General features: G+C 40.6%; 1 protein-coding gene across 4 annotated transcripts; it reads left to right on the top strand.

Moving 5' to 3' along the window:
• The first annotated feature begins 984 nt into the window (after positions 1-984).
• Positions 985-23,956, top strand: LOC115075186 (deleted in malignant brain tumors 1 protein-like). 4 transcript variants are annotated; one of them, XM_029575422.1, is made up of 9 exons: positions 985-1,206; positions 3,239-3,265; positions 4,200-4,364; positions 5,700-5,864; positions 9,887-10,210; positions 14,436-14,750; positions 18,691-18,828; positions 20,865-20,969; positions 23,875-23,956. In XM_029575422.1, exons 1-8 carry the CDS (start codon positions 1,161-1,163, stop codon positions 20,960-20,962), a joined length of 1,278 nt encoding a protein of 425 aa, XP_029431282.1. In that variant the 5' UTR covers positions 985-1,160; the 3' UTR covers positions 20,963-20,969; positions 23,875-23,956. The 4 variants fall into 4 exon arrangements, with proteins under 4 accessions (XP_029431282.1, XP_029431283.1, XP_029431284.1 ...); XM_029575423.1 differs by having other exon boundaries at positions 9,890-10,210; XM_029575424.1 differs by lacking the exon at positions 4,200-4,364.
• Positions 23,957-25,375: the final 1,419 nt, after the last annotated feature.

Genomic DNA, 25,375 nt, shown 5'->3' on the forward strand with positions numbered 1-25,375 from the left:
TGCCTGCCCCCCTTAGCAGTACATGAAGGACTTAGCAGGTTTCTGGAGACTCGGGCAATCTCTTAACCCTTACTGGTCCGGAGGCATGAGATCACCGCACCCATAGGCAGAGCGCTGGGGAGAGGGGGTGCTCTCCCTGAAGAACAGAGGTTCCCCTAAAAAATAACAGAGCATTGGGGGGAGGGGGGTAGCCCCAGTTTATGGACACCTTAACAATTTGTGCTGCCTCTTTCTAAATTGAGGGCCAATAGCTGGGAATGAGCAACGGAGAAGGGATCCTCAGGGCCCCGGACTGAAACACGATGCTGGGCTTCATCTGACCCAGCATTGCACTTATTTTCTTATGATAATTGTCAAGCAATACAAAAAGCTAATTTGAGCAATATCTTAAATTACCAGAAGGTCTTGCAGAAAAGAATTATTCTATTTTCAGTCCTGCCCTCATTTTTCAACTGATTATCCCTCGGATGCAAATAAGTAAAAGCCTTTCAGAGCTGGCAATGGCTCCAAGCTCACAGTCACAGATTTTAAAGTTATCCGGGTCATTTAACTGCCAGCCTGCTACATGCCTATATAGGACTAGATCTTCCATTGCTGTTTACCTCTCCATCTGTTCAAAATACCTGCTTATCTCCTAGAATCCCTAGGAGATTCAGTTTAAAATTATTATCTGGTATATTGTGTACAAAATCAGATGTGTGCTTAGACATGGACTCACCAATAAGCTTGTGCGGCATTTGGACTAAGGCTGTCAATTAACAATTCTTCAATAATGGAGGATTGCAAATTGTACTATACTTTGGCCAATAATAGTAGCTTTGTTTTTCTTAGTGTATAATCTGGTTTCCTGTGACAGAAGGGGAAATACATTGCTGTGTGTATGCTAAAGATATGGTAAAGACACAGTCTCATGTTCATGGAACTCATGTTGCTTCCTGTGATTGGTTTCCTGGTTTTCATCTTAAGTGTAAATAAGGACAGGAATTGGATCTCTGGCATTTACAGCCATACTCAGAGGCAAAAGATCACATGTAAAAGTAGAGATTCATATATTATAAATTGCTATTTCTGGTAGGCAACTAAAGGAAATAAGCAACAAAAAAGTAAAATACACAGAGTTTCAGGCACAAAGTAGAAAAGAAGAACATCGAATTCCAAGAATGATCTGGGTCACTGTCCTCCAAACTCTGATCTGGATGGAAATTTGTAAGTAATATTATAGCTAATATGATGGGTCATTGTTTGGGATGGGCACTAAATCTCTTCTGCTTTATAAAATCTTCCAACAAGTTGTTTTCAGGTTACTCAGTTCCTGACTAACCTGCAGAGTCGTGCAGGTGGCACAGACCGGAATTACAGGACATGAAGCCACCGGTTTAGTGGGAAGAGAGACAAAAAGTAGATGTAATCTGGTGAAAGATGGAAAGGAGAGGAGAAACAGAGGAAAGAAAGCTAAAGGATAAAGAGAATGTGAGGAAGAGGAGAGGACATAAACAAAAATAGAGACAGAAGAGATTATAAAAAATAATAGGAAGGAAAACGAGGAGAGCCCTCTGGGGACAAGAAAATATCTTCAGAACCTGCATGCAATTCATTTTAAAAAGCCTGAAAGGTATAACACAGATCAAATAAAGAAATAAAGGAACAAGAATGGAAGAAAAAGCAAAGGAGTAAGTGAGAGGGGAAATGACCAATTTAAATAAATATAAATAATAGCAAAAGAGTCCTTGCAAAGAGCGATCACATGAAGAAAGCTTGAAATCAGGAAAGTCTGCCCCAGAAGTTACCCCCACGCACCTGTGGACGTTGCACCTGCTATTTGTGTGGGTTGGGTCCTGGAGAGTTGCATCCACTTTAGCTCTCCCTAACCTCCCTATCTCCGGGAATTCATCGCTTCCCTGGGAGTAAAGCTGCACAATTACTTCTACCTGCGGCAAGGCTGGACAGGTTTCCAAAGCCCATTTTAGGCAGTTAAATACAGGTTTATCCATGGAAATTATTTTGAAAATTACCTTGCATTGAATCAGTTTTCAGAGCTGTAGAGTCTATAGGCAAATACCAGAAGTCTAAGAGATAAGATGGGAGATTTAAAGTGCATGGCAGTGAATGATGCGATAAACATAATTGGCATTTCAGAGTCTTGGTGGAGGAGGATTAACCAATGGGACAGTGCTACATCAGGGTATAAGTTATACTGCGGTGATAGGGTGGGCAACTTGATGGAGGGTGATACTATATGTTAGAGAGGGCGTGGAATCAAATACAATAAATATCCTGCAGCAGAATAAATCCACTGTGGAATATATATATATATATATATATATATATATATATGTATATATATATATATATGTATATATATATATATATATATATATGTATATATATATACGTATATATATATATATATATATGTATATATATATATATATATATATATGTATATATATATATATACATATATATATATACATATATATATATATATATATATATATACATATATACATATATATATATATATATATATATATATATATATGAATAAAAACTTCATGTGTGATGGGGACAGAATGAACAGATAAGACAAAGAAATACTAAGAGAAATCAGGGAAGCTATTAGATTTCAGTTACCCAAATATTGGTGGGGTAAATATCACAACAGGACATGCTACAGAGCTAACGTTTCTAAATTAAATAAATGACTGCTTCATGGAACAGTTGGTCAAGGAACTGAGAAAAAAGGGAGCCAGTCTGGAACAGCTTTACCCGTTCAGATAAGAGAAAAGCTGACCTAAAGGTGTTTATGTAGGGACTTAAAGCCATATTATATATATAACGAGGCATTTGAGTAACTGCAAAGGATGCTGATATATCAGTACTTTCAATGTCTGTCTGTTGTACATTATAATTTGTTCTTATAATGGCAGTTTTATTATGAGTGTTTTTACTGTATACAAATGGTACAATTTGTAAGAAGTGGAATATAAATATTTTAAATAAAGAAATAAAATAATTATTATTGGAATACAGTATTTGCTGTGAGAGGTAACATAAAGGGGAATTGTGACAACAGTGATCATAATGGGGCGGATTTTAAAAGGGTAGAAGTACAGGATTAAGCCAACAAAACCTTTCTTGGTTAAGGAAGGCCTTTATACTTTTTATGTAACAAATGAAAAATTGAGTTTTCTAACATTGATTCTCTTTTATTTATATATTGTCCACGTGACTAAAGCTGTGGGCATGGTGGAACCAGCAAATGGTGAGTTGGTTCTACTAATTGCAACTGTTCACTGATGGCTACTTGAAAAAGAATTGGGGCCCTTGACCATTGGAAGGGGTTTGTGTGGGTGTGGGGGGGGAGAAGGAATAATCTCCATTCTCCATGGCCCTTCAGTGGAGTAACAAACTCTCTGTTAACTCCTGGTGATACCACAAATAAATCACTGCACAACAGGAGGATATTCAAAGTCTGCAGGTAATTGTGGCACTAATTTTAAAAGTGAAAGTAAGCGTGTATTTTCACCCACATATAATTATACCTGGTTATTTCTGTGGATAGTGTTTCTGAGAAAAACTATGCATATACTTTTGAAAATTCCATGTATATGCAGCCATGCACACCCCTTCCATCCTTACCAACAGGAGCTCTTCTCACTTCCCGTAAAGCTATGCATGAAGCAGCACTATAGGCAGGGCAATTTTCCATAGCTAAATATATATTGATAGACAATCCAATTCCTAGAGAACAAATAGCTGTAGCTCTAAAAGCTATCACTGCTATTATAGCAACCGTAATTATTATCCATATCCAAGTGGGCAGTCTCAGCCGAGTGAACTGCAATTAATAGGTCCTAGTTTTACGTCGATTACTGGTGTAAACTCCAATGGAATTTGTGCAGTTTAGATTATTTACCCCTAGATTAGTAAATTTTGAGCAGATTATGATACAGCCGGACAAAATTTAGCTGGTTGAAGAGAATTTAAATGCAAGGTTTTTTCTGGCTAACTCCTGAAGTTAGCAGAATATCAATCTCTACTTTTCTACATTGACCTTGATTGATATCCAAGCTGTGCATACCCTCAGGAATCCTACAACCATCCCTGCATAATTTCTTGTTTTAAAAACTGAAACTCCTTTTTTCCCACGTGTGGGGTACATCAGACCATGTGAGCTTCTATTGCCTCCTTTCCAGAGCTCAGTGGAACTATCAGCACCGCCCCTTGCGTCTTTCCCTTTACGTACAGTGGGAAAGCTTACACTACCTGTATCCCCAATGGAAGAGCTGACAAAAAGTATTGGTGTGCTACCACAAGCAGTTTTGATCTGGATTCCAAGTGGGAATTTTGCTCTGCCTCTGGTAATGTATTCATTGGAACTAATTTATCTCAAGAAAGTGCACAATAGAACTGAACTCAATCTGCTTTTACCTTCTGCAAGTGCCTGACAATTTTCAGACCCTGCTTTTCATATGAGTAAAATTAAATGTAAGGTCATACGAACAACCTGTCTCTTTGTCCCTGCTTTCCAATATAGAATACCTGCTTTAAAATGGTTTTTGTCTAATTTAATTGGACCCTAGAATTGCTTGTGCTTTTTGGAGATTATTTGTCATAGCCCATGCTGTACACACTTTGTCAATAATTATTAAAGAGAAACTTCCAGGATAAGCATAAAAGCTATAGCAAAAAGCACTCGTACGCATTGCACCTGCGATTCATGGGGCAGTCAGAAGGAGGCAAATCTCATGTGTACTGTGAATATCAAGTGCACATTCCTCCTCCCGGTCCCCCTGCAAGCTCGCATGCTGTGGCAGGCTCTGCAGAAGCTTAGGCCGGCTGAGCCGGACACTTCTCATGCAGGAGAATTGAAATTTACATGAACAAATTGTTTCTAAGGGGGTAATGTTCAAACTGTTTATATTGGGACACATTTTGCTGAGGATTCTGCAGTGCTTTTCAAAGGGAAAGCAGATGTCTCACTATCACTTTCAATCCTGCCATGGATTCAAAGGTCTTGTGCACATTGGCACTGTCGTTTTGGGCAGGTACAGTTTTCATGGAAAAGAAGACATGCAAAATAGAAATTAAAATCTGTGCTTGCTAGTGTTCTCCTCCCAAGCTGAGGTGCCCTCAGGAATGCCGCCTCTAAATGCCCATTTTGTCAGACAATGTCTGCAGATGTACTGATATTTACCCATGTAGAAGGTAAGTTATTCCTGTTTAAGTGGGGGCTATATTCTGTGTATAAGTTATACATGCAGGCTTTAGTGATCATTTTCAAAGTGAATTTATACACACAAGTTTGTTTTACAAATGCTTGGGTGATTGGCCTGGTATGCACAGATCAGCTAAGACAAAGTTACAACTCTTCTTCAGAAGCTCCAGCTTCTTACTTGTGCACCTACATTTTACATTTTAAAAAGCTCACATATTTCCAATGCCTCTCTTCATTTATGTAAATGGCTTTGCAAAGTGACCCTGAATGTGGTTTTCCTCTCCCCATGTCCTCTCTGTAACATCTTCAGATCTTAGAATTACAGTTTTTACTAGAACCAATCAAGTCCATGTACGTTAGTGGAAGCTGTTATCAGTAACTGTAGTTCTGTCCTTCTGCCACTAGATGAGTCAGGATCTAGGACAGCATTGTTATGCTACTATAGACATTTGATTTCATGTTTTCTTTGGTGTTTCAGAGCTTCAAGGGAAAGCTTCTGTTGCTATCTGTGTCTTCCCTTTTACTTTTCAAGGCAAGTCATATTTCTCTTGCACCACTGATGGCAGGACAGATGGGAGGTACTGGTGCGCTGTCACAAAAGATTATGACCAGGACCCACAATGGATATTGTGTTCTGGCTCTGGTAATGTATTGCTTACTCTTCTCTCTTACCATTTATTCATAAGGAGTCATTTATCTTCAGAAAGCTTTCATGTCAGTTTAAATATGAGGAAATAAAGTTTGTTGATTAGTATTTCTTTAGAAAGTAGAAAAGATAGTAAACTCAAACCAGTGTCGCAATTAAAGAAACCACGGAACAAACAGAGCAAATCTTTGGCAGTTTGGAAGCATGGATAACAAAAGGAGACTGCATTATATCAGGAAAAGAACATGAACACATGAGTTAGGCAGTGGCCCAGGAGAATTTATTTGGATATTGCAAGTCCTGCTATTGTTCTCTCTTGTCGGGGGAAGAACATCTATTTTTTCTTTACTTCAGGACTTGGTAGCATCTATACCTAATAGATTCCAAAAATTATGTCAACCTTCAGCAGACAGCCCAGTCTCTTGGGTTCTTCGGGTACTGCCATTCAAGGAGACTAAGGATTGGTCCACTTGTTGACATAAGAAAGTGAAATGGATGGAGTAGATGGAGCACTGCAAGGCTGAGACAAAACACGGGACTGAGGATGGAAATGAAAGCTGAGTAGATTGCTGACCGAGAGGGGAAGATGAGAACAAGGGACTGAAAGTAGTAAGATGGCCAACAGGGAGGGGAGATCACTGAGAGTGAGATAGTTAAGATAGAAACTGAGATGGCAAGGTAGGAGCTAAGAAGAGGAGAAGACAGAAATGATTTAGGTGAAGTTTTAATAGGGGGAGATAAGAGTAGAGTTTAAGGAGATTAATGGAAGAACAAGAGTTTGATTAACAGAACCTACAGGGGAAGGCAAAAGTTGGATTTGAACTGGAGACAACCAGGAGATGAAGAGCTAAACTCTTAATCAGAGAACTAACCAGGAAGCTGGAGACAAGCAAGGTCAAAAGTCTTAAGAGACATGACCAGTACCTTGGACACATCTGAACCAGATTAGTGACAGTCAGGCTAAAGAGGGATTTTTGGGAAAAGGAAGTCATTCACAGCAATCAGAAAGCTATCCAGCTCTCTAGCAAGGTGAATTCTCTCTTTCCATGGTGAAAATCTGATTCTTGACTCAATGTTCAGCTGCAGCTTCAGGTTTCTGTTCTAGCTTCAGTCTAGCCCATCTCCAGTCCCTGCTCTAAATTCCAGCTGCAGTTTTATTTTCCAGTTCTTGCTTAAAGTTCCTATTCTCTGCTTTAGTTATAGTCCTTGCCTTGCTTCAACCTGCCAGGTTCCAAGCTCCAGCTGCAGCTCCTAGCCTTACCCTTAGCTCCAAGCTGCAGATTGTCTGCAGATCCAGTCACTTCTACCAGCTTCAGTTATGTTCCTGCTTCCAGCTACCTGTGCAAAGCTCCAAACCTTGTGCTGCTCCCATCTTCAGTTCTCATGCTGAATCTAGTTTCTTCTCCATGTTCTGTTTCCAACTTCAACTCCAACTCCATGTCCCAGCCCAGGCTCCAGTTCTTGTTCCAAATTCTGGTTTTGGCTTCATGTGTCAGCTCTAGATCCATGTTCTGACTCGGACTCCAGTTCTGACTTCTAAGTCCAGTTCAGCTCTCAGTTTCATCTCCTATTCCAGCTCCAGCTCCAGCTCATCTTCCTGCTTTGAACCCCCCAAACCCTTTCTTTGAGTACCAGTATGGCTAGGGAACCCAACAGAACCATAGAATAGAAGGAAGACTGAGATGGAGGATACAGTTAGAATGGAAGTCTGAAAATATGGAAAGAGCAGGAGTGGGAAAATGGAGGAATGAGAAGAAATGAGGAATGGCTACCCACCTAAAATTCAGGAATGGATCTCTAAATATCAAGACCTCTGAGACATTGTTTCTCAACCCAGATTTGGGACACACCTAGCCAATCGGGTTTTCAGAATATCCACAATAAATATACAGGTAGATTTGTTTGCATTGCCTCCATTGTATGCAAATATATCTCATGCATATTCATTGTTGACATCCACTCTCTCTCCTGAATGTTTTTCTATTCCTCATGCTGCTGGTGGCTTCTTTGTGCCTGCTTTTCTTTTCTGAAATCATCCCCTTACCTCATCATGTACAATGGTGGGAAACGTTCCTGCTATCTCCCTTCATGCCAATTTCACCTCTCCCAGTGTAGGCCAGAAGGAGGAATCATTGCTATGGGAGAGAGTTGGGCATGATGGTGCATTCAAGGTGTTTGTAGTTGTATTGTGCATCAGCCTTGACTTCGCCATGTATTTGTGCATCACTTCTTTACAGAATATACTTTTTCCTGTTTTTTCCTCTGGACTCAAAGAGGTGTCCAGAGCTTCCATCAGTGGTAGCAAATCCTTCCTGACCATCTTTCAAGAAGGCAAACTCATGGAGAATTTGGGCTGGGTGCTCTCCCGGATGACAAAGCACTCAATCAGTCCCGAAGCAGGGGTACTTGAGGGCTCAATTGGGTAAGATCTTACCTTCCCTTTCTGCTTTACCGTAATGGTAACAATTAAACAGAAAAACTCAGGAAGGAAAGGGCTCTGACAACAAGAGAGCTCAGCATGCTGCTGTCATCTTGTTTTACTCAACTCCATTCTTTAAGAGCTTTTAACCGTGGATAAAACTGAGGCATATTTTGGTGAACCTATATATATAAGAAGACTGGGGACAGTTGGCTTCCTTAAGCGGTGTCTTAAAATAAATTAAACTTTCATATTCCAGGTTCCCGCTTCAGAGAGATGAGAGTAGTCTGTCCTACTGATTACCTTTTTCTGCAGCTTTCTTTCCTTAGTTTCGTTCTCCCAACTTGTCTCATCCTTTACAAGATTTTTGCTCTTTGCATCACTCCATTTCCCTTTCTTACATTCTATATCCCTCTATTTTTTGCTGTACCAATCACCTTTTTCCAATGTTCTCTTTTCTCTACTTATGAATTCACTCATATAATTGGCTCATATCTTTCTCTATTTAATATCATAAAGACAAAGGGGTGTATTTTAATCTACATAGTAAGTAAGTAAAAGAGACCATATCGCTGAAACCTTAATAGAATTACACTGGTTACCCATTGAACAAAGAATACAATACAAAACTTTATGCACCATTCATAAACTAATACACGACGAAAAAGCAGAGTGGCTGAACACAGCCCTCCGCTTACATACCCCCCACAGAAATCTAAGGTCAGCAAACAAAGCACTGCTAACTATTCCCTCAGGCAAAACAGCCAGATTAACACAAGTAAGGTCCAGGGCCCTATCCCTAGCAGGACCCATAATATGGAACACCATGCCGGTAGAAATCAGATTGGAAAGAGACATCAAAACATTCAGAAAAAATTTAAAAACCTGGCTATTTAAGCAAGCATACCACAAAGAGAATGGAGAGTAGAACCCAGGGAACTGTTAGGTGCGGTCAAGCAAACACCCACACAGACACACTCCTTCCTTCTTAAAGTGCGTCTCCTCTCCTATATTCTAATCTCCACCTCTATCTTAAACTACAAAGAACTAAAGTTAAGTAACACCAAACTTTTAGCAGAGTTAGAAAAACTAGACATAGCTGATAACACTCACCAGATAGTACTTATTATGATATTATGTTACAGTATTTTTGATGGCACCTGTTTAAGAGTTAGAATTCCAGACACTTTATGCAACATAGTTTTTGTGCCCTATTGTGAACCGTTGTGATGGCGCCCGCTTAACGACGGTATAGAAAAGATTTTAAATAAATAAATAAATAAATACATATCTAAACTAAAATGTTTTTTATGTTGACTGAATGTGCTTAGATGGGCTTTTAGTCACCTAAAGCTACTCTGATAAGTTTATAACATATATAAATTTAGCAGCAAAAAAAGAGGTGTCTTGGGGATAGTACCAGGAGAGGGAGGGTGTATGTTATGAATTTAGGCCCATAACTCAATAACATGTCATCATTTTGAAATGTTTAAATCTATGTGCTCACATTTAGCCACTAATAAAATATTCTAGCATACCATCTTAAAAATTAAAAACATTATTTTCTAAATTCTAAAGCAAAGTTTTGCTTCTTGTTTAGCAGATGATACCAGACTGATGAATGGAGGAGATCCTTGTTGTGGAAGAGTGGAGATATTTTACTCAAATGGAGACTGGGGAGCGATTTGCCATAGTAATTGGGATCTGACCGATGCTGAAGTGTTATGTCAAGAGTTAAATTGTGGGCATTCAATTGCAGCTCCAACTAATTCTTATTTTGGGCCAAGTTCTGGACCTCTCTGGGCCAATGGAGTTAATTGTACCAAAGCTCATTCAAAAATTCACAAATGCTCTGGATTATGGACAAAACATGAAGAGGATGTCAATTGTAATCACTCCATGGAAGCTGGGGTAATTTGTTCAGGTGAGTCTTCTGGGATCAATGTGTGTGACAGTGAAGTGAAAATGGACAATCAAACTATAACAGATAAAAAAGCAAGCGCAAGAATCGAGGAATCAACATTATGTGTCATATAGTATTCTGTGTTCTGTGAAACGTTATGTCATACAGGTAAAAAGTGAAGTACTACAGCTAAGTTATTCTGAAACCTCAATGTAAAATGGCCTATGGTCCCTTCGCTAAGGTCTATGATCTTCCCACTGGAATACATATTGCATTTATCAGAATAGTGGGTGGTCTGAACCATTTGCTAGGTCAATCCCTTCTAGTAGAGGTTACAGTGGTATAGTCCAGGGAAGTGGCCTGAGAAGCCCAAACATTTTATGGTCAGAAACCAGTTTCATGCAATGAAGGATAGAGTTTGGAAGCCTCATGTCTTCAGAGTTTAATAATGGGTATAAAGGGCCAGACAGTAAAGTCCCTATGAGTGTAACTTTGACACATTATACACCAGAGGAAGGCACTGAAGTTATATCACATTGGTATCATTTTTAAACTTCTGGACTGGAGGCAGGCGCAAGTGGGCTTCACTTCTGCCCTTTAGGCTTTTTTAAGGACCCAGTAAAAGGCTAAGTGGGGGCCAGGCGGGAACTCTCCAACCCTGGAAACTTTGAATTGGGGTGGGAGGGTCCTGATGAGGCCCAGTTGGTTAAGCTCTGAACCCTGGGATGGGTTTGAATTGTGCTAAGAAGGGTCTTGGGAGGCTCAGCTGGGCAAGCCTAATCTCAGTGTTAAATTAAAAAAGGTGAGAGGATGGTTTACAATCACAAAAGGGCCATTTTTTAAATTGGTTTTCATTTTGGGGGCTGGTTAATGTCTTTTGTTTAGTTCAGCAAACAAATAGAAATGAATAAAATATTAAACAAATTGTAGAAAGGAACTCTTCCACCCCCAAAACAAAAAAAACCCATTGAAATGAAAATTGTAGGACTGTACATCCCTACTGCAAATATTGTTACAATTTTTGCAACTGTTTGACTTGAAGGACATTTTCACAGTAAAGTCTTTTTTATTTTGGAACCTCAAACGTTTCTATGCAGTTTTTACACCTTTGTGCTATTTGTAGTTTTTTTTGTACTCTCTACCTTTGGGGGTTTTTCATTTTCTGTACTTTATGCCTTGGGAGTTTATAATCTTTGTGCTGTTTGTGGTTTTCTCCACTCTACACCTTGTGTTTCTGACATTGTTGTGCTGTTTGTGATTCCTTGATATTCATCTCTTATCAGCATTTATTAACTCTATAGTTGTAAAACACTTCCTTATTCAATAAGCGGAGTGTAAGGATGTAAACCAAAATTGAAAAAATACTCCAACTCCCCTAATGTCACAGATATTATTTAATGTGACTATTATAATAGGCATCATTGATAAATTGCTTTCACAAATATATACTCTCTGCCTTATATATAATCATAGTTCACTGTGTTCCCAAATGTGTGACATATATTTTTTTTGAAAAAAACATTTTGCAAATAAAAATATCCATATTATCAATTAAACATTCTCTAGTTCTTGTATATTTTTAAATACTAGTACTTATCTTTCTTCATGATCAATATTTGGAATGAACTGATTGGCTAAAGTCTTTTATAGATGGCTAGAGAGCAAAGTTCATGCCTGTTTTGATGAGAAATTATTACATTTTCATGAATGTCTTTGTTGAATTGGTTCAATGTTACCTACTTTTATGTGTCTCTCCCCCCTTTATTTTCCATGTGTCAATGCTAGCCATGCTTGCAATGTTTAATAGGAAAAAATAATGATGTACAAAATCTGTAGGAAGTGATGGATTTTAAAGGCTATGCCTGTATGTGTGAACAGGGAAAGAAAATTCTGTTTGAATTTAGGAATAATATTCTAATGTGCCTGAGTTACTTTCTGAATGATATTTTATAAATTATACTTTGTCATTTGTCATTTTTAAGCAAGACAAAAAAATCCATTTCAGATTTCTCCTCAAGTCCCTGCTTCAGCTGGTCTTTGACCCTCATTCACATTTTTCCTGTCTTTATGTTGTTTTTCCCTTTTTTTTTAAAGATAATTTACTGCTTCTTGCTTATGTTCAGATATGTTCTTAATGAGTTCTTATGTTCTTAAGAAAAATAGACCTATATTGTGTTATTTATCTTTGAGATTAGTTCTTGCCAGTCTGTATCTAAACAACTACATTTCTTTAAGAAAATATTTGAAAAATATTACTGTTATGCAAAAGGAAGAGATCTGAAACACAGTATAGAAAATACATTCCGAGAAATGATATATATATTTTATATGGATAAACAGAAGTGCCCAAGTTGTAGCAGGGACAAACACTAAGTAATGTGCACAAACTCTAATGCCCAACTGCATATAAAACTTTAAATGATATATAAAGCCCTTTAGGATTACAGCCTTCAATTGCCTTATATCAAATCATAGGGCTAGTCCACTCATAACATAACCCAATAAATATTTATTTTTTTGAATTTGCAAATAAAACCACTTATTTGATAATAAATCTACAGAAAATGTATTCATAAAGATGGCTCAATCCAAAAGCAAACCCGACATGATCCATGTTTCAATAAGGAGTTCTGCATCAGGGGGTAATCAGTCATATGTAGTCTTCACGGAGCAAACCTGCTATTGAGTCTTTTTCATATAAACGTCAAAGGCTTCACTTCTAAAAAAAAAAAAAAATCAAATAAAATGCCTGCTAGTAATTTGTGGTCAAGAGACAAAAGAAATAACAACTGTCAAACAGTACGATCGAGCTCACTTAGCATCTCAAAACAAATGTGCACCAAAGCCAAACAGAAGTACCACCCCTTTATACTTGAAATGTCAAAGAAAAGGCATTTAAATTGTATTAAATTAAATTAAAGAGTACCAATCAACCTCCTGATTAAGACCATTAGAAAAGACTATATTCAAAAAGAAGAGACCATATTCAGACAGAGGACCCTGCCGGCAGCAGCAGGTGGGAGAGGAAATAGATGTCAAGATTCTGCGTGTGCCTGCTCTACTCCCTGGGGTGGCCAATCTTTCCTGTGATATTTCCCCGTATGTCATCTTTTTCTGTGAAATTTCAGTCTCACATGCACCTGCTGCTGCACAGTGTCCAAGAACAGTAGCACCTATCCTTTAATTTCCTCTTGCTCATGGAAACCCTCTAACTTTTCTTTCAAAATATTTACTACAGGGATGAACTTGTATAGGGTGGTGCTTCTGGAACTTGGATTCTCTGTGGCATTCTTGAAGGGGTTAAGGATTTATATCAGCTGCCTCATCACTACCCAGTCATGGTGCCCCAGTGAATGATCCACACCAATCTCTGTTCCCAGAGATAGATCAGGAATGGGTGTCTGCTGCTCTGATAAACTCTGCAGCACCAAATAGGTGGAATTCCACCGGGTGACAACATCTTGAATCAGATGCATAGCCATTCTGAATTATTCCTGCTTCTCACATAGGTTATGCTCTCTAAAAACAAGTGTAACTTTCTGCAAGTTATTCGGTGTGTACCAGGCCAATTACCCTCAAATTTTCAATGCAAACTTTTATGTGTATGTTTTCTTTGGAAATTTGAAGTAAAGTCTGCTTATAATAAGTAGCTGATAGACACACAGCTATAAAATTACTCTACCTAGTCCTATAGAACATTAGAACTAATAAGTAACGTGTTTTATCCTGCCAATTAGTACAAAGATCCATAAATATAAATAAACAACCATAAATAAACAACCAAGCCTTCTCTTAACTCAAACTCAGGTCAGACCCGTTGAATCAATTATGCCGTTCGCTAGTAGTCCATCGTTTCTAGCAATCCGTCCTTTGTACAGATGACCTAACAAATTTTTCTCCTTAGTACCCAGTACCAGCGTCATGTTCTTAGACACCTGGTCTTAGTCCCAAGTTAGCTTCCGGCTCGCCGGTTAAAGTTCTTCTGGTTATCTTCTCTGTTAAGCCCAGTTCCATGGATCCAAGTTTGATGCATCCTTGTTTACTGTAATGCATTCTTATGTGCTGGTTATCGTTATAATGTAAACCGAAGTGATTTGTAACTTGTTACATGAATTTCGGTATATAAAAATGCTAAATAAATAAATATGCGTTGTACTTTACACATTCATCTTTTGTTTGTTTCTTGAAGCAAAGGGCACTTGTTATGTCTTATTCACTTCCTCTGTGTGGCTGCCTTTTTCTGCAGATTATGGAAAGCTGAGACTGGTGAATGGAGAAACCGGGTGCTCCGGGAGAGTGGAAATCTACTTCAGCAGTACCTGGGGCACGGTGTGTGATGATGGATGGGGGATCTCCGCTGCTGATGTAGTCTGCAGAAATCTGAATTGTGGACATGCTTTAAGGGCTCAGGGAAAGGCCTTTTTTGGGGAAGGAAATGGACCTGTCTGGCTCAGTAATGTCAAGTGCACAGGAAGTGAAATCTATCTTTGGCAATGCAGATCCCGTACACTGGGGCACCATAAATGCTCCCACAGGGAGGATGCTGGAGTCACCTGCTCAGGTGAAGTTCTCTTAAAAATGAAATATTTAATTTAGTGACTTCCAGAAATTTTCCACTGGTTTTGGGAGTAAACGTTTCTTTCTGAAAAGTAATGACATATTTGTTTATAATTTGGTTTTGCTGAAAGTAGATCATAGGAAATGTTCTGCATTAAACTGGTATTGACTTTTTCCAAAGATTTTTAGATAAGCAATTTTAAAAGAATATTAGGACAGGATTAACTCTATTTTCATTTGTTAAAATGTATACTTTTCATAGTTATCAAACCACAAACGTGTATGCAATATACTGGATGAAAAACATAACCCCCCCCCCCCCCACATATAACACAAAAAAACTACAGCCTCCCCAGAAGTGATCTTTGAGTCCTCAGTCTTCCCACGTGATCAACAAGTCCTCCTCGCTTTGCCCAGAGTGATCTTTGAATCCTCTGCAGCTTCCTTTGCCTGATTCCTCAATCCTTTGTCTCCTATAGGTGACTCCAGAATCCTCTGCATTCAATACTGGAATACCCATAACAACTTACCATAGTTTAAATAGCATGACCCAGGGAATTCACAGTGTGAGAAAATGTCTCTCACACTCTATATGTCTGCTGGCGTCTTGGGTGTACACACACATAAAACTATGAGACAGAGAATATACAAACCCTGCTGTTTACTGCAATCTGCCTGTGAAGTTAATACTAGGTATGGATTAGAAGTTAAGATAACAGCAATCAGAGTGAGACAGAAAGACAGATTGCCATCAAAACCTCCCAATTCATACATTGTGGGGAATCAGAAAAGGCACAGAGTGTGGGTGGATATCACAAACAGCGTGGAGGCATCAAAATTCCCAAGGCATATAGTGTGCAGGAAGAGGTACAGAGATATCAAAAACTCCCAAGGTATCATAAAAGGGCCAAAGGGAACCAAAAATATTTGTATGAACAGTCCAAAGCAGTAAAGGCGCCAAAAGAGCAACAAATGTAGCACAAATAGTGGTATAAATTCCCCAATGAACTGCAAAGCAGCAAAACAATTCCCCTAGCTGAAAGTGTTCTCCGAGGCTGCATTACAAGTCAGGAGCAGGTCAGGCAATAACAGTGCAGGTCTTAAGCAGAAAGGTGTCGAGCTAGAAAAGAGGTGACGGTGGCAGGAGAAAGTTGTAATTTTTTTCTTTTATTCAATATAATTTATTTTGGGGACAAAACACTCTCAAGTAGATTTTAAAAGGCCTTTATTGGAGTAGACTGGGAGGGAACTGGGCAAAGGCCCATTGTGTCACTGCGTATTTTTTTTTTAATCCCCCCCATGCGCGGAGGAAGTCATCCGCCCACACCTGCACACGCAGACATTAAAATCTGGCGCAATGTGCACGCAGGAATCGCATTTTATAACGTGGGTGCCGACGCGTGCATGTCAAAAAATAGCCACATTCGTGTGCATGTGCCAGGAACTGCGCGTACATGTGCACCAGATTTTAATGTCCGCACATGCACGTGTGGGCGGGTGGCCTCCTCTACCACAAAAAAGGCAAAAAAACAGAAAAGAGGTGTGAGGTAGGAGAAAATCTTGTATATATTTTGATTTTTTACATTTCTTTTTGGGAACAAAACACTGCAGCATAATCAAGAAATAAGTAGAGTGGAAGAACTAGGTGGAATCCTAGCAAAAAAGAACTCTGACGCATCAAAAATCCCACGGTATAGTATCAGGGAATGGCAGCAAAGCATTGTGTCATCAAGACCCAAAATGTGGACTATCAGGGGTATGACAGTAAGGCATTATGGAGGCAGATCTCCCAAGGTACAGCGTCAGTGGTATTGCAGCAAGATCTCCAAGTGCTTTCAGTCATCTTTGCCACTCACATAGAGATTTAGGAAAACCCAGCAAAGACAGATTGATTTTGAAAAGACAAACTTCCGTCACAGGATCCTCCAATCTCTGTTGGCCAAATGCTAGCAATGGAATTGCTGGCATGTTTCTCATGGCCTCCCATCCAGATAACTTTTAGATAGAGGGATATATTCAGGAGCTCTGCTGCACTCCTGAATGTCCCGGTTAAGTTAGCCAGGTAGGTATATAGTATACAGCTAACTTAACTAGCAGCTTAATGGCTGAATTTTGGTCCCAGATTGTATATGTGCTCACTGCTTAGTGCTTACTGACTCCTTTTGTTCACACAAAGATAAACTGTTAGGAATGGAACCATGAAGGCTTACAAGGCTGTGTTTCTCTTCACTTCATTCTGTCTGCTGATTGATAACTGAATGTTGTTTAATATACTTACTATTCTGCATCAGACAGACATAGACACATTAAAAAAAAAAAAAATCTCCAGCACTGCTTTAATCACCAATCCTACCCTGTCCCAGTGAATAAATAGAAAAGACTGCCTCTTTCTCTCTGTCAAAGTGTTTAAGAGAAATGTGACAATGGCTGCAGCAGTAAAGATCAGAAAAAGCCCTTTGCCAATACATTGCCAATGCAATGCCAATGCCTTCTTTATAAAAGCTTTTCTTCCACTCTAAGAGACCTTCTGAACACAAAACCTTTCCTTGCAAAATCAAAAAGCTCAAATAAAGTTTCTTTGCACGGACTTAAACCTTTCAGTGGGAGGACATCAGCAACACTTGATCCAGATAGCAGATATAGGCTAGTTTAAAAAAAGTTTCACCTTGATTGGTCCTCTCTTCTAGCTATTTCCCAAAGTCTCCAGCCTTGGCACTGGCCTGACTCCTTTGACACAAAAACAAGGGTTGGTTGTTATAGTTACCAGTTGGTCCCTATCCAATAAGTAGTAATAGTAGTAGTAGTAGTCCCTGCAGTTGTTACGCTTGGGCTCCGGTCAGGAGGCGTGAACACCACCCAGCAGGGTGGCTCCAGGTGGAGAGAGACAGGAAGCTAGAAACAGTGTCTGGTTCCAGGCTGGGTCAAGGCAGGCAGCAATAAGCAGTGTCTAGTTCAGGCTGGGTCAGAGCAGGCGGCAAGGAGCAGAGTCTAAGTTCAGGCTGGGTCAGGGCAGGTGGCAATGAGCAGAGTCTAAGTTCAGGCTGGGTCAGGGCAGGCGGCAATGAGCAGAGTCTAAGTTCAGGCTGGGTCAGGGCACAGTAAGCAGGGCAAGGCAGGTCAGAAGGCCCGTAGGCTCCACACACACAGACAGAAGGCCCGTAGGCCACACACCATAAGCAGAGCAGGGCAGGTCAGAAGGCCCGTAGGCCACACACACACAGAAGGCCCGTAGGCCACACACCATAAGCGGGGCAAGGCAGGTCAGAAGGCCCGTAGGCTCCACACACACAGACAGAAGGCCCGTAGGCCACACACCATAAGCAGAGCAGGGCAGGTCAGAAGGCCCGTAGGCCACACACACACAGAAGGCCCGTAGGCCACACACCGTAAGCAGAGCAAGCAGGTCAGAAGGCCCGTAGGCCAGGTGAGAACAACGAGGAAGGAGGCCCGAAGGCCGCGCAAGGCAAGGCAAGGAAAGGCCCGAAGGCCGCGCAGGGCAAGGCAAGGAAAGGCCCGAAGGCCGCGCAAGGCTAGAGCAGGGAGCCCAGGTGAGCTCGTTGCCGAAGCACCGAGGCAACTGTCAGGCAGGGTTATAAGGACACACCCAGAGCACAGAGTGGACAGATAAGATGGACTGGGCCTGTCCGGAAAGCCAGCACTAGAGGGACCCCTGGTGGTGAGGCGGTTGCACTGCAGCCAAAACTGTAACAGCAGTTTTCTGACTAGAACATTTTTTAATGTACTGTTGACTTGACTGAGAAACATAGATTAATTAGACAAACATTTTCATTTATATTTGTTTTCAGAGTCCACAAATGAAATGAAATTGTCGCATTTGTTTCATTTTACCCATTTGTTTCAAACAAATGCATATCTCTACTATACATGTGACCAGATACAAGGCATTGATTACATGACCCATGATACAATCTATCCATTTCTAGGTTTTCCAGAGGAGCCTGTGACAGGAAGGGCTAACTTTGGTTCTTCTTCCCTGCTTGTGCTGTTCTGTCTCCTGTGTCTATTAGTCCTGGCAATGACTGGATGGATAATTAAATTGAAACTGGAGTCCTATAGATCTCGTAAGTAAAAGAAGCATTACTTACTTCCTATTTCATGAGAGAGAAATAAGATTAGATATAATTTTTCTGTATTGTACATGATGTGTTGGGCTTAGCATTTCTAATTGAGTGTTCTTGCACACATGTATGTAGAGAGATAATGCAGCACCCCACCCTGACCTAGCTTCAGGCCTAGCCACAGAACCAGCGCACCGAACACTCCCAGCAACAATGTGTATTCCTGGCATATTCCTCACCTATCGCTGCCCACAACCTCAGCTGCTCAGCACTCATCACCACCCCAACCCACGGTCCCCCTACCATCATCTGCCCCTCTCCAACTGCCAAACTACACTCACTCTTTATGTAGTTTTTTTTTTATTATTATTTCTTGGTCTCATCTCTGGGAATGACTGTGGAGCCTACTGAGAACCAGTAACCTGAACAAAAATACGGCTGACCGGGATCTGGAAGGCTGCTAGAAAGGGGAACAATAGCAGTAAGCCAAAGCCGAGAAAGCCGTTGGTATGCCAAGGTGAAAGGAGGATTTCTTGGCTGAGTTCCTGCTCTTACAGAGCAAGGCTATCCTTTTTTCTTTCAATTCCCTCTCTCCCACCCTTGCATCCTTCCATCGGCCCCTTCTCTCCATCTTCCTCCCTACCCCCTTTCCTTATCTAATCACCCACATGTATCCTGACTGAGGCCTGACCTCCCTTCTGAATCATTCCCCCGCCCTCCGTTCTCTTCCCTTGATCTCCAGTGGGAGTCTGCTTGAGCACCTGCATTGTACCCTGCATCAGCTGGTGGTCTTGGGTGCATGGGCTTGTGATTTCAAAGCCTACAATATTTGCATATAGATGTGTCCTCTTTTTGACACAGTATGATAAAGAATTGACTAGTTTGAATGTTGGACATCACCCATGTGTGAACTTATTCATTCAGTGACTTCCAATAGGAATCCGTTAAGATTTTTAACAACTTGTCAGACAAAAAATGTCATTTATATTATTCATGTCCTTGTCAACTAATATATGTTAATCAAACTAGTCGAGCTTTAAAGCCATGTTTCTTTGAAAAGGGTATTAACTTTAATTATTCTCATAGAAAAGCTCCATTAGTGCAGCTTTGGGTAGATTACAACATTCAACTCAAAATATCAATTTTTTTTCTTTGCAACCTTGTGGTGGTGACTTGTTATGTCAATTAGTTTTGGTAGAAGAAGGATGGATTTACTACTTAAATTCTGTCACTTCAAGAGGTTTAAATAATACAGGGGTCAATATTTAAAATCTGCCAGTTAAGGCAGATATGTTAACCTTGGTTTGATGTAAACTGATGTGATATGTAGAGTCATGAACGTCGGTATAGAAAAGTTCTAAAATAAAAATAAATAAAGGCCATTTCAGTTCAAAATCTCAAGACGGTCACGGCACACACTTCAATGTCATCAAGCATTTTTAAAGATACTTTTCCATTATAATCTGGCTTTACATCTTGCTGATACCTAAAGGGAAAAAAGGTCTGCAATGTTCAAACATTGTTAAAGTATGCACCAAAGAAGGAAGCAAAAGTATCATGAAATGGTTATTTATATCCTTAATTTAAATGGCAAGAGAATGAGTGCTGTTGAAATACTGCAAGTATTTGAGGCAATTTCCAAAACTGTGTCTTGGTGCAAAGTCTGCAGGAACTTTCCCTTTGGGCTTTGAAAGGGAATCTACGAGCATGTTTTCCTGTTGAAAATGTTCTCAGGGAAAGTTCCTGCAGACATTTCTATGTGCTTTCGTTGCAGCTACCTTGTCCCAAAAAACATGATGCCTATAATTTTGAAAAAGTATAATTACACACGTTATTGCATTCTTTGCCCTAAACCTGCCACCCAGTAATGCGACCACTCAATGTGGGCTAAAGTGCATGCGTTGCTTCATAACATGCACTCTCCTCCTAGCCACGCACAGCACGGGCAATTTTCTGATTGCTTATGTACCTGCTATATGGCTTTTGGAAATTTCTTGCATAAAGATTCCTTTCTGATGCTCATGGTTTTCTCTGCTTAGGGGATTGTTTCAAGATGAACAGTAAGCCCAGTGAAGAGGATGAATCTCCAGAGTCCTTGTATGAAAACATTGAAGGAAAATGTTTGGATGACATCTAGCAGAAGAGTGAGTGTGAGAGTTTACAACTTAAATTGGATCTGAGCAAAGCCTTATCTAATATGGCAACTGTACTCGGGTTTTACCAAGTTGAAGAGGTTATTTACTAAATCACAATATTTAATCCCCAGGTTGGGGGGAGATATCCCTGGTGGAGGCATTCCTGTGATATGTTCATTCTTCAGAATACTGCGGCCAGAGTCCTGACGGGCAAAAGAAAATCCGATCATATCACACCCGTTCTCAACCAATTACAATGGCTCACAATTGAAAAAAGAATCGAATTTAAAGTCCTCTCAACATTACAGAAAGCAATTTACAAAGCAGACTACACAGCACTTGATGACATCATTCATATCCATTATTCTCCACGCACTACAAGATCAACTAGTAAATTACAATTAGTGACTCCACTCCCACATGCCAAACTCTCTTCCACCAGAAACAGAGCCATTTCCATCATCGGCCCAAAGTTATGGAATTCATTACCCCAATACCTCTCCGCTCAAGAAAACCCTAAATCTTTTAAGAAAGAACTAAAAGTCTGGCTACTCTGCCAATCTCATAATGTCAGCTTACACAATGATCTCTAAACATAATACCACAGCCTTTCATAGCTTCCTATCATTCAATCCTCCCCTCTGACAATTTATCCTGCCTCCTACAGATGTCTACTACTGTTCTACTATTATGATTGAACTCAGTTGAACTCAGTCTTCAATGTACCTATCCTTTGGTATATCTTGCCTTGTTTATATTAATATTATATGACAGTTCTCATCTTGTTAAATGTAAATGTTTTAAATCTTTTTAATGTAACAGGTTGTTATAATTGTAAACCGGAGTGAAGGCAACTTTGCTATACCTCGGTATATAAAAAAATGCTAAATAAATAAATAAATAAATGTTGCCATCCCATGAGAAAACATCATAGGTAAAGTATGTAGAGTGGAGGAGTAGCACCATGGTTAGAAGAGAAGGCTGAGTACCAGGGAAGCCAGGGTTCAAATCCCATTACTGCTTCTAGTGGCACTGGGGCAAGCCACGTCACCCTTCATTGCCTCAGATACAAACAGATTGTGAGTCTTCTGGGAATAGGGAAACACCTGCAGCACCTGAATGTGATTCACTTTGAAGCATTCTGAAAGGTGGAAAAAGAAAACACACAGTGGTGGACCCCTTTGTATGGTGCTGCCATCTTCTAAAAGGGCCAGCATTGGCCCTCAACAAGCCCCTTCCCATCATACCAAAATGGAGTCTTAAAAGACCCCACCCAAGCCCTGCTGCCTGCAGGACAATGCTAGAAGAGTAAGTCATGTAAACAGTAGGTAGGTTAGCTTCCAGCACTGTTTCTGATAGAAGCAGCATTGTATTACTGGGCATTGTATTACTGGGCATTGTATTACCGGGCATTGTATTACCGGGCATTGGTGAGTTGATGCCTTGTTCCTAGCAGGCATTTTTCAGTATGAAGGGTGGGATGGAGGCGACCAGGGGGAAGGTGGGTACAGGCAGTACTATTGATACTGCAAATGGGTAGGTGGGACTGGGGAGGACCACTTCATAGGGGTGTGCATTCATTCCCTTCGAATTGGCAATCAGCAACGTATAGGGCCATATTCATTGTATTTGTGGGGAAGTGAAACGTATCGCGATTCCCCACGAATACCATGAATCTTCGCTGAATTATTCGGCCTTTTAAAGGAGCGAATTTAAACAAACCCCCCACCCTCCTGACCCCCCCCTCCAAGACTTACCAAAACTCCCTGGTGGTCCAGCGGGGGGTCCGGGAACCATCTCCTGCACTCACGCCCTCGGCTGCCGGTATTCAAAATGGCACCGATAGCCTTTGACCTACTATGTTACAGGGGCTACCGGTGCCATTGGTCGGCCCTTGTGACATAGTGAGGGCAAAGGCTATCGGCGCCATTTTGAATACTGGCAGCCGACGGCCCGAGTGCAGGAGGTCGCTCCCGGACCCCCCGCTGGACCACCAGGGACTTTGGTCTGAGACGCACTTTTTTTTTTTTGCGTCGGGAGTGAATGCCTAATAGCCTCATTCACATGCATTTGCATGTGATGAGCACTATTAGATTCACTCTGCTTGGACGCGCATTGAATATGCGCTAATCCACTTATTCATTAGAATGCTCAGATGACTGCACTTTATTGCATGAGCCCCATAGTGAGCTCTAAATGCAGTCTTTTTTGCTAGAGATTTTGAGGTGAAATACTATGCTGACTTTCAGTCTCAAAGTAATTTTGTACAGTCATAATTGGAATAAGAGCTTTGGATGTGACTGTGGGATGTACAGCTGAAGGGTCACAATGTTTGCCTCAGTTCAGTCGTATCTGGAGTGGGAGCTCTGGATAGAATTAGGTGTGGTTCGTCCAAAAGAGAGTCTGAGTGTGATTTGAGCAGTCACATTCAATGAATGAGTCATGAGTGTGATTGGGTGCAGTTATAACAGAAGAAGGCAGATCAGCTTGTCATGCAGGAGGAGGAGGAGGGGACACTGCATTACAGAGATGAAGTTGCAGGTGTGCCCTCATAATAAAGGAAGGCAATCCAGCTTGGATACTATCACAGTCTGTGGAAAGGAAACTCTTTTGGGATGTGAACTGTGTATTAAAACTGCTTGTATTACTATTAAATGTTTTAACTATGGAAATCCCTTAGAAAATGTCCACATCTGTGTATAATTTGTATTTGAATATGTCATTTTAATATTGCCATTTATATTTTTACAGACAGTAACGTAAGACCTGAATGGGACACTGTTTCAGAAACCGTAGTTCTTGGATTCTCTGACCTACCAGATTTCCAGACAGAATTGTTTGTTATAATGTCCACATCTGTGTATAATTTGTATTTGAATATGTCATTTTAATATTGCCATTTATATTTTTACAGACAGTAATGGAAGACCTGAATGGGACAACTATTTCAGAAATTATAGTTCTTGGATTCTCTGACTTAAGAGATTTCCAGACAGAATTGTTTGTTATATTCTTAATCTTCTACCTGGTATCCCTGCTGGGAAATCTACTCATCACTGCTATCATTATCCTGGAGCCCCGGCTTCACACCCCAATGTACTTTTTCCTTAGTAATCTCTCAGCATTGGACATCCTTTGCTCGTCTTCTGCTATGCTCAAGATGCTGCATAACCTTCTGACAAAGAAGAATGCAATCAGCTTCTCCGGATGCATGGTCCAACTCTACCTCTTTACTTCCTTCTTGGGTACTGAACTTTCACTCCTCGCAGTGATGAGCTATGATCGTTATGTGGCAATATGTCTGCCCATGCATTATCCCCTTATTATGAGCAAGAGAGTGTGTGCATGCCTGGCAGCAGTTGTATGGTTCATTGGCACCTTCAATTCAGTACTACTGACTGCCTTAATGTTCAGATTGTCCTTCTGTGGGCCAAATGTTATCAAACATTTCTTCTGTGAAATCCCACCAATATTAAAGCTCTCTTGCTCAGACTGAGACTCTACTTGCTGATTTGCTGTTAGGAATACCTTGGTTTTTTTTATTGACTCTTGTCTCTTATATTTGTATTATATCTTCTATTGTGAAAATCTATTCTAATGCAAAGAAGAAGAAAGCCTTCTCAACTTGTGCCTCACACCTTAATGTTGTTGCCGTGTTTTATGGTACAGTAATATACACCTACGTGCGACCCATCTTACCCTTCTCAATGGATGATGATAAAATTGTATCTGTGATGTAAGAACATAAGAACATAAGAAATTGCCATACTGGGTCAGACCAAGGGTCCATCAAGCCCAGCATCCTGTTTCCAACAGTGGCCAATCCAGGCCATAAGAATCTGGCAAGTACCCAAAAGCTAAGGGCCAGATTTTCAAAGGGGTACGCGTGTAAAATACACGCGTACCCCCCAAAAACCTGGTCCAAACAACCGCTGCGCGCGCCGAGCCTATGTTGCATAGGCTTCCAGCGTGCGCAAAGCCCCAGTTACGCCTGCTTCAAGCACTGTCGAGGCCTAGGATCAGGTCAAAGCCTCGGCTTTGCATAGGCCATGGTCGCAGTAGGTCAGCACAACTCAGCCTAGCAATGCCGAGGCTCCAGCTGAGGCCCATGCTTAATGCCCTGGATGAGGCCTAGACCCAGACTGAAGCCTTGGCTTTTTATAGCCCTAAGCTCTTCAGCCTTTCCTCATTGGTGAGCTTTTCCATCCCTTTTATCATTTTGGTTGCCCTTCTCTGTACTTTCTCCATCGCAACTATTTTTTGAGATGCGGTGACCAGAACTGTACACAGTATTCAAGGTGCGGTCTCACCATGGAGCGATATAGAGGCATTATGAAGCCTCTTCCCAATCCCAGCTAGTAGAGTGCTGGCCTACTGTCAGTGTGGATCCACTCCAGCCTATGCCTTATGAGCTG

The sequence above is a fragment of the Rhinatrema bivittatum genome, chromosome 13 (genome assembly GCF_901001135.1).
Source record: "Rhinatrema bivittatum chromosome 13, aRhiBiv1.1, whole genome shotgun sequence".
NCBI classification, from domain to species: domain Eukaryota; kingdom Metazoa; phylum Chordata; class Amphibia; order Gymnophiona; family Rhinatrematidae; genus Rhinatrema; species Rhinatrema bivittatum.